Source organism: Ruditapes philippinarum, unplaced genomic scaffold, assembly GCF_026571515.1.
Source record: "Ruditapes philippinarum isolate M1 unplaced genomic scaffold, ASM2657151v2 ctg15712_1_1_1_1, whole genome shotgun sequence".
NCBI lineage: Eukaryota > Metazoa > Mollusca > Bivalvia > Venerida > Veneridae > Ruditapes > Ruditapes philippinarum.
In genome coordinates, this window is record NW_026862933.1 from 10,259 (window position 1) to 20,673 (window position 10,415).

The 10,415-nt window shown below is 31.9% G+C and overlaps 2 protein-coding genes across 2 annotated transcripts; both read right to left on the bottom strand.

Moving 5' to 3' along the window:
• Positions 1-907: 907 nt before the first annotated feature.
• LOC132720639 (uncharacterized) lies at positions 908-4,247 on the bottom strand. Its single transcript, XM_060704805.1, has 4 exons — positions 3,157-4,247; positions 2,765-3,018; positions 2,558-2,627; positions 908-2,421 (listed from the first exon to the last, which is right to left on the bottom strand). Exons 1-4 carry the CDS (start codon positions 3,220-3,222, stop codon positions 2,203-2,205), a joined length of 609 nt encoding a protein of 202 aa, XP_060560788.1. The 5' UTR covers positions 3,223-4,247; the 3' UTR covers positions 908-2,202.
• LOC132720637 (uncharacterized) lies at positions 4,141-6,212 on the bottom strand. The gene has a single exon (XM_060704804.1). The coding sequence runs from the start codon at positions 5,839-5,841 to the stop codon at positions 4,141-4,143; it is 1,701 nt and encodes a 566-aa protein (XP_060560787.1). The 5' UTR covers positions 5,842-6,212.
• Positions 6,213-10,415: the final 4,203 nt, after the last annotated feature.

A 10,415-nucleotide genomic window follows, 5' to 3' on the forward strand; every position in this document is an offset into this window, starting at 1 on the left:
ATCCGCAGCTTAAGACAAGTTGTTTTATTGATTGTTTATATTTACAAAGGTAATGGGGTGAGTTTCATCTTTGTATGATGATTTTGAAATTTTTGTTAAAAGTGAAAATTGAAAGTCATCAAACTGTTCTGAATCTTAGCATACTGTTACATTTAATCATATAATACCTAACCTTATTCATTTTAACCTGCGGTTTTAAATTTTAATGCAACTTCTACTATTTTCTTACTTATTGTCTGTAAATTTACAGACAAGAAAATCTGTAAAATTATGGATCGTCCAAAAATTTACAGACTGTCCGTAAATATCATGAAATCCTAGACCTGATAATGTTGTCAATCTCCTGTAAATTATTTAGAGCTATCATTGATTCAGTGCAAAGTGTATAATTTGACGATAGATCGATATCTGATGAGAAATATCGACGATAAACCAGTAAATCGATAATTACCCCATATTTCTTGTATATAATTAACTTTCCTTACCAGTTTAAATGGTCTCTAGATCCCTCCTGAGGGGCAGCACGAAATACCCAAATATACCCAAATACACCCAAATATACAAAATATTGCCCAAATATACCCAAATATTGCCTAAATATACCCAAATATTGCCGAATTATACTAAAAATAAATGTTTTATACTAAAAAAGTGCTGTTTTAATCATGAATACAATATACACTTTCACTAAGATATAATCAAACATACCCAAATATACATTTTCCTATCATTGTGTTTTGAACCAAAATACAGTATATGTACTCCATTAAAGCTATTTTTTAATAACATGGACATTTGTATATGATATGTTATTTCAACAAAACTACACCTTAAAAATGTAGACAACAAATATCATATCTTGAATTAAAATTGCAAGTACATTCATAAAGAACCTATATTGTAGATAAGGGTAAAGTCAAAAATAATGAGGCAAAAATTTGAAAATAGGGTCAAAATTGAAAATTTATATTTCATTTTATTTTTCACCTAAAACCATGTGATATTGATTGATGTTTAATGCCGAGTAATTGGATTTTATCTAACACAACACAAATTGTATAAATCAACATTTTATTTCAACTTATTAACAAAAATTAACAAAACCAATGCTTTATAAAATTGTGTCACTATACTTCCCAATGTTAATTAAATCATATGTTTTGTTATATGTTAGTAACAGTAGTGATGTTAGGATAAGAAATACACCATTTTTTTTTACCAGAAGTTTTACAACAGAAAAAAAATGCTATTGTTGTGTTACAAAAGTCTGATTTTCTTTAATGTAAGTACATCATGTTTTTCTATAGCTGGAGAAAATTGGGCAGAGAAATAAAAAAGTAGTTGTTAGTATGTATTAATAAATACTTTGATGTAAAATAAAGTTTCCAAATATTTCAACCTTTCAAAAAAAAATAATATGCAGTCAAATTTAACTTTGATTTTACATAAAAGCGTTACACTCCTGACATGACTAGCATAAGTTGTTTAAATGATAATAGTTCTTTACAGAAACATTGGAGGTAACAATAACATAAGAAAGACATGTACAGAACAACACTTATGTTTGAAAACATACTGATAGGTTATTAAATTTGAGAATAATTCTTAGAGGAAAGATATGAAGTTACACTTAAAACCGCAAACAAGTTTCTAACAAGTAAACAATTAGAAAATAAATGGAAATAAAGGTTATAAACTTTAATTAAGCTTCTGTTCCTAACCATTAGGAAAATATGAAAATGATTTGTACCATGAAGAATCTATTTCACACAAAAAAAATCACAGTAACACTTTAACATTTGAGTGTTACACTCCTGACAAATTCAGGCAAGACACTTAATATCTTAAAATATTGATTTAAAAACTTTTACAATGAAATACTTAAGACAAGTATTAAGTTTTCTATGTTAATTGTTCCTTTTTGTTTGTCTTGCCTTTTTAAAAACACTTTGATAAAATATAAGTGACCTTTTATAAATCTTTACTATATATAAATGTTAACCATCTGAGTGTAAAGATATTTTTTTGTATATATGACAATGTTCTACTTGCTTTCTACCCCTGTTCATTACCATACTGGTTTAAGAGGACATTTACTTAAATAAAAGGATAAAAAGTAACTACAAATTTAAACTACAAACATTAACATGAACTGTTCAAACTGTGTTACACTCCTGACACAAGATGTGCACTTGACACTGTTTATTTGAAAATATATGATTTCTTGGATTTTAAGTCATTCAGGTTAAATTTAAGCCTGATTCCGCGGCCAGGAAGAAGAATTGGCATTTTGAGCTTCTGAACAATATCTTCCAAAGACTGCCAGGACACATCCTCTTTGGCTGGCCAACTGTACTCGTCAGCACCTCCGCTTGCTTTAAGGAACCTAACTTGGATGTCATCATCTGCCTGTGATATTACCTATTCAATAAGTAGTTAATATAATTTAAATGAGTTTATTTGGTCAAAGAAAACAATTTCATTTCAAATTCTAAAATTCCGTCATAAAGTTACTGAGGAAACTAATGAAAAGTATACAAAAACAACAATAACCCACCTTAGCAATGTACAGATATGTTTTTCTGTTTGACTTGAGAGCTACAGCTACAAAATCTTCAGGGTTAAATCTGCAATATGATAATTAAAAGGTTTATACTGTGTCTTTAAAAGATACACATCTATAATTATTGGTAAAATTCTTCTGACAAAGAACAGAAACATGCTTAAATTTATCCTTTTATATAAGATATTTATTTTGTCTTACCTATTTAACCGCTGCAAGCTAACATAATGCTCAATTTCTGGAATGTAACCAACGACAAGTGTTGGTATGTTACTGTCTCCATCTCCAATGCTTATGTTAGGAGTATCCCCATGAACAACATCTATCTTGCAAGACAGGGCTTTGCACATATTCTGTAAACACACATGGTCTGCATAGGTTCCATTCTTTGACATTTTTTCAATATATTTGGTTAAGTCACTTGTCAAGAACTGCTCTAATTCCAATTTGTCAGTCTGAAAAATAAAATTGTAAATTGTATCTTTTTTGAATCTTTGATTTAAAAATATAAAATTACAAGTTTTTTAAATTAAAAATTTAATAATTAAATGAATTTCAGGCATGACTTTAAAACTAAGCTTTATAATAAATACCTCTGATAAATTTTGCATGTGATGAATTACTTTGCTTCTCAACTGCGTGTGAGTATGTTCAGTCATCCCCAGGGCATCTAACTGATCACTGATGGCCCAAAAGAAACAATTGCCGTCATCAGGAGTAGTACCTCGAATCTCCCAACCTTTTCTGCGAATTTTATTTTCAAATTCACTTAGAGTTTCATTTGTATGCTCTGTTGAGTTGTTATAAGACTCAATGCTTTCTGTAAGCACACCTCTCAGGTTAGTCTCTCTCTCACAATGGTTAGTATTACTAGCTACTACTTTATTAAGGATAGGTATAAAGCAAAAGCGGAGCAAAAATGCAGTGTTTTAGCAAAATTCAAACGGTTAAAATAAAAGACTAAGGACTACAAAAAGCAAAGCAGAGAAGCAAGCAAAACTGAAAATTGAATATGTAGGAACTGCATGCAAAAAATGTGATAACAAAAATGATTGCAGAATTAACAGTAATTATCATAGATGAAAAAAAAAATTACTGTATGTCTTTATTGTTATTGACTTGGTTACCATTTAGAAATAATGTCAAATCTTATCATACTAATTGGCATACTTGTTTAAATGAGTTTTATAGGATTTAAGAATTGAAATTGTCAAGGATACAATGATCAGATGATACTGTATCAAGTTCATGATAAATTTGTTCTTCATGGATTGTTTTACCTGTAGCCAAACTAAAGTGTTTTGGATTTTTTCTGTACTGACTATACAAGCAGGGACCCTGTTGGCCACCAGTACAGACAACACATATACAACTCAGGTCATAGCAGGTGAGCACATCTGTACTTGGGTGATGCTGGGAAATCATATGAAAAGAATGAGTTCCTTTCAGAGACTTAAGAGTTTGTTTGATCTTTGGTACGGATATCTTGATTTTCTTGTATGGCATGAAGATAATCTTTTGATTGATCTTCTCATTTGGATTTTGAGAAAGAGCAAGATATACTTGGTAGGCATTGTTTATGACTTTGCCTCCAAGAATGAGACGTTCCAGTTTTCTTTTGATTCCAGCACCAATGCCATCACTTTGACCTTTGCCATGTCCAGACTCCATGAAATGGTAGATAACCTTGATGTCAAGTTTCTTTGTGGGTCATGTCTTACTATAAAAACCGGATGTAATGTAACTTGTTTTGTAGTCCAGTGAGCTGATTCTATCTCATCTTGAGGTTGTAGGGAAATGTTCTCTGAAAAGTCCATAACAACCAAGCAGTGGTCCAGAGGAAGGTCTGAAGTAAGTAGGCTTTCCATTTTATATTGGAAATTTGCTCTAAATAAATGGCTTGAATGACTTTCAAGAGATTTAGCAATATCATGTACAAGATCTGCAACACTGCAGGTCTTTTCAGCTTGTATCCAGCGAGTTGTATGCTTTTTATCTCCATCTTTAGAAATATACGACTCTTTTGAGGACTCCCATTGGTAGTACTTTGCCACAACACTGTTTCCACATGCCTGAACAAGTGGTTCATAGGTGTTGACAACGATAGCAGTTCCACAATCGACACATTGCCTATCAACACATGACCTTTTAGGGATGTCTTCATATGGGCACAGAGATAAGTTTGACAGCTGTTTAGGTGTGGCTTTTAATAATGGCATTGACTGCTGCTGGGCAATCTTATTCAATGCTTCAACTTTTTGTTCAAAATTGAAATCTTTTGTGCAGACACAGACTCTTCTGCATGTCAAGTCTAACCGTTTGAAATTCTTAGGAATCATTTTCTTAAAAGTGCTGAATCTCCTGCTATAATCTGGATGAATAGCTTTAAAGCTCTTGAACAATTCCAATTTTGTACAGAGCAGATGACGCTTTGCAACATGCCTGCCATCTATCAAAATGGTGTCCTTTTTGTTTGGCATTGTTCTTGAATGTTCATCAAGGAAGCTTAGTAGTTTTGGCATCCATGATTTTTTAAATTGAGTGGTTTTTGACAATCTTTTTGCTTGTTTGTTTTTTCTTCGTTTGTATTCATTTAGTGATTTTTTGCTATTCCAGAGTGAAGTGCTTTTTTCTGAAAAAGCCAACTTCTTTTTTGCACCTGCCTGTTCCTTGTTAGGCCTTCCTTGTCTTCTTAATTCAAGAGTTTCTAGCAGATTTTCAGTACCTGGACTAGATGTACTCAAATTAAGCAAGGACCTCCTCTTAGGTGTAGCATGTTTTATGATATGGCTCATTGTTTTGGCCCAGTAGTTGGAATCTTCAGGCAAGGACTTTCGAACACGTTCAGCTCTTTTGCGTAATGTTGAATGTTGATCAACTTTCTTTTTACAACTGTACCTCACCTGACCATTTGTGTTTGCTGTTTCAATGTTTAGTGTTTTGCTTTTACGTTTCCTACTGTCTTTTGTCCACTTTCTTTGCTTTACTTTACACTCTCTGTCAAAATTCTCATCATTTTCTCTCTTCAATTTTTGTTTAGATTTATATGCTTTGTTCTCTGTTTTTTTCTTTTCTTTTAATTCAAGTAGCTTTTGTTTATAGACAGGGTCATTTTTAAGTTTTTCACGGTATTTACGAACCCGTTCTTTTGAAGATTTTGTTGTTTTTTTCTTTGTTTGTTTCTTGTCATCATCTTGTTTTTGTCTTGTTATATTTGTAGAAACATGTGATTTTAGAGCTCTTTCAATAGCAGGAAGGCTTACTTTTAGTTTTTTCATACTTACTTCAATTGTTTATAAGACTGCTGAAAATAAAACAAAGTTAACTACAATTGCTGAAAAAGAAAAAAAATGTCAGGAGTGTAACACTTTTCACTATTCTCACATATTAACTTATATTGCATACAAATTCTTCAATAACTGTATATAAATGCTTTGTTCTGCAAAAAGTATATACATTATTTTAATTTCTCAATAATTTACTAAGTGTATTATCATTAGATTATATGATTATACTTGTCAATAGTAGACATTTAGGAAATTTTGATGTTATTTAAGTAAATATACTTAATATCAGAACTTAAGCATTGTTTTTAAAAAAAAAAAAAACTACTAAATTACCTTTCCTCATGAATAGTGGCAAGAATCATTTTTAGCTCGACTATTCGCAGAATAATCGAGCTAATGCAGTCACCCATTTGTCGGCGTCGGCGTCGGCGTCGGCGTCGGCGTCCCTGTGGTTAAGTTTTTGTATGTAAGCTGTATCTCCATAACTACTGAAGGGAATGGATTGAAACTTTTCACAACACTGTTCTCTTGTGATTATCTAAGATGATTGGCACAAGTCCATAACTCTGATTTGCTTTTTTCATAATTATGCCCCTTTTTCGACTTAGAAATTCTTGGTTAAGTTTTTGTATGTAAGCTGGTATCTCCATAACTACTGAAGGGAATGGGATTGAAACTTCACACACTTGTTCTCTGTGATTATCTAAGATGATTGCACAAGTCCCATAACTTCTGATTTGCTTTTTTTCATAATTATGCCACCTTTTCGACTTAGAAATTCTTGGTTAAGTTTTTGTATGTAAGCTGGTATCTCCATAACTACTGAAGGAATGGATTGAAACTTCACACACTTGTTCTCTGTGATTATCTAAGATGATTGGCAACAAGTCCCATAAACTCTGATTTGCTTTTTTTCATAATTATGCCCCTTTTTCGACTTAGAAATTCTTGGTTAAGTTTTTGTATGTAAGCTGGTATCTCCATAACTACTGAAGGAATGGATTGAAACTTCACACACTTGTTCTCTGTGATTATCTAAGATGATTGGCACAAGTCCCATAACTCTGATTTGCTTTTTTTCATAATTATGCCCCTTTTTCGACTTAGAAATTCTTGGTTAAGTTTTTGTATGTAAGCTGGTATCTCCATAACTACTGAAGGGAATGGATTGAAACTTCAACACCACTTGTTCTCTGTGATTATCTAAGATGATTGGCACAAGTCCCATAACTCTGATTTGCTTTTTTTTCATAATTATTCCCCTTTTTCGACTTAGAAATTCTTGGTTAAGTTTTTGTATGTAAGCTGGTATCTCCATAACTACTGAAGGGAATGGATTGAAACTTCACACACTCACTTGTTCTCTGTGATTATCTAAGATGATTGGCACAAGTCCCATAACTCTAATTTGCTTTTTTTCATAATTATGCCCCTTTTTCGACTTTGAAATTCTTGGTTAAGTTTTTGCATGTAAGCTGGTATCTCCATAACTACTGAAGGGAATGGATTGAAACTTCACACACTTGGTCTCTGTGATTATCTAAGATGATTGGTACAAGTCCCATAATTCTGATTTCCTTCTTTGCATAATTATGCCCCTTTTTCGACTCATGAATTCTTGGTTAAGTTTTTGCATGTAAGCTTGTATCTCCATAACTACTGAAGGGAATGTATTGAAACTTGAAGAGTTTGTACCTTTTCGGACAATTTTATGTATTCATATAGGTAAGCATTATTATACTCAATGAAACACCTTTGTGACAAATTTTCGAATAGTCGAGCGTTACTGTCCTCCGACAGTTCTTGTTAGATATGAAATTTACATGTTATATTCATGAAATAGTTACAAGGTTAAAAGATGCAAAAATAGTGTTACACTCCTGACGTCACTTATGATCATGTACAGAAAGTACATGATTTAGTTAACTTGAACTAATGTCACTGCTGACATCACTTGGACTCATGTTTCTGAAAAAGAAAGAATATATTTATATAACACCATGTATGCAATAAGGAAATCAGTAAAAGTACAAGATGTTACACTCCTGACACTGAGCACCGTCATTATTTTAAATCGAAACCGAGTCAATAACATTTAAAGCATAGAAAAAAGAGAATTTATATCCTTAACTATATACAATGGTCAAAATGTTAGAAGCAAGGAAAAGCTGTTAATAACAAAGAAATAAGCAGAAATTTTACTGTTAGTACAAACCATGCATTTTTTAAAGTACATTTTATTTTACAACGACTGACTTTAGTGACTGGATAACCAAGTGGGATACCTACATTTTACAAAAAAAATAAGAAAAAGCAATTGCAAGAGCATTAGATATATAACATAAGTAACAAAAATTGTCATTTAAGAAACTGTTTTTTGTATCAGGAATAGAGAATCATCATTTGTGTTAAAATATCACACTAAAAGTGTTACACACTCCTGACATTTTTGGGTAATTTTTTTCTTGCAAAATTTTCACTTGTAGCATGATGTCCCTTAAACTTGGCATATTTTACAACTCTGATAGATGCTATATTTAGCACATATAACAATATATACATCTATTAAAATATTAGTCTGGGTAGCCTTTAAATGTTTGGCCTCATTATTTTTGACTTTACCCATAAGCAAATGTCACAACTTTATTTTCTTACAACATCTTTAAAACTGCCCATTTCAACGGAATGAATGAAAGCTTTAGCAGGCTAAGTCATATTATTTTATAAATATTTATTTATTTCTCATTATAATCTATATTTTATACAAACAAAAATAAATATTGCTATATTTGGGTATATTTGGGTGTATTTGGGTATATTTGGGTATTTCGTGCCGCCGCTCCTGAGTCTAGTCTAGTTAATTCGGCCTGAACGGTTACAGACTTTTTCTTACTGTCAAACCATTGGAAAAAGACAGTGCCCGTCCAAAATTATCTCGTCTCTTTGACACATCTAATTAGTTGGACTATCATGAGTCATGCATGCTGTGGAGAAGACACATGGCAGGTCAAAATCAAGTCGTCACAAGTACCAGAGAGGATTGGTTGACCTGTTGTGACTAACTCAGGAGGGAGGCGCTAACGAGCCGTTTTTGCTTGGTGCCGCCAAGAAACCTGATCAATGCCATGGCAGAATTGTTGTACCCCCTGGGACCAACGAACCAAGAATAGGTTTAGGAAGATCAGCATGAAAAAAACGTCCCCGAATGATTCTAGAGTGGACGGGTATGGACGCTGAGATCTCGAACGTATGGAATTTCCGGTGCCGAGCTTAAATTAAACTAAAACACACAATTTCACAAACACATTCAAATAATTTTAATAAAATACATGTTCTATTCATACAAATATATTGTGTCCTGTTTATAAATATCCTTTGGATGATTTTTTTCTGACCATTTTTTGTCATCACTGCCATTCTGTAACAAAAGCTTAGTTTTAGACAGTTTAGGCTTTTGTATACGTTTCAGGTGAATTTTCATAATTTATGGACGTTTGAATAATTTATCAAAATTATTGAGTTTTTCATATGTGTATTGAATATTGATCAACAGAAAAAATATTGACAATACATCAATATCGTCTCAATTGATGACAACTCTAATTATTATGATATAACATTTATTTATCACTATCCATATTCATAACAGAAATACACAATAGTTCCAACATTAATCTTTCATAAAAATACTGATTGTATTTGCTTAAAACTTGATACATGCTTTTTGAATCACAATTCCTGGTCACTTTCTAAGACCCATAACATGGCATGTTTTTTTTGGTTGAATTTGAAATAAGGCCCTTTGGGAAGTTAATAAAATTCTTTGTTTATTATCCAAGACTCATAACTATGTGATGTACATTACATGTATTTGTATTTTTGTGATTGAAATCTTCCTCTTTGTTAATTCTTACATGTACCTTATCCAGACTCTTATTTTACTATTAAGCACTTAGAATAGTCAAGCATGCTGTTCTTTCGACTGCTCTTGTTCTAAATGATAGTCAGCATAAAGGCATACATGGCATGCTTTGCAAGTTTCCATTAGATCTTTTCAGTCAATTCAATAATAATTTTTTTTTTCAGGTTGAAGTTGGTTAAAAAAATAAAAGAAGTTTATGAATGAAATTTTTTCCCCTCATTACATTAATTTTTAAACCTTTACCCCCTGTTTTAAATTTTTATTCATTTGTAAAAAATCAATTAGACCATTTTGTCTTAACTTTTTTTAAAATTTTAGTTGCTTTTAAACCATTGCATCGAACATTGCGACCAACATCGGGATATACCCGGGGAGGTGTTCAATTTTTTGGAAATTTTTAAAAAATTTAAAAACTACTAGGGATTATTTTTAAAGTGCATATGGTCATATAACCTGTCACATTTAGGAAACAAGAACAAAAGCAATTTTTCTCATTGACCAGGTTGATTTTTTGGGGGAAGCAGTTAAGAATATGTTTTGAAATTTAGAAAAGAGGGGAAAAATAGGGAATGGGACCTTAAAAATCTGCCCCTTGAATTTGCTGAAAATGCCACCAAACTTTTAAGGCATTTGATTTTAAATT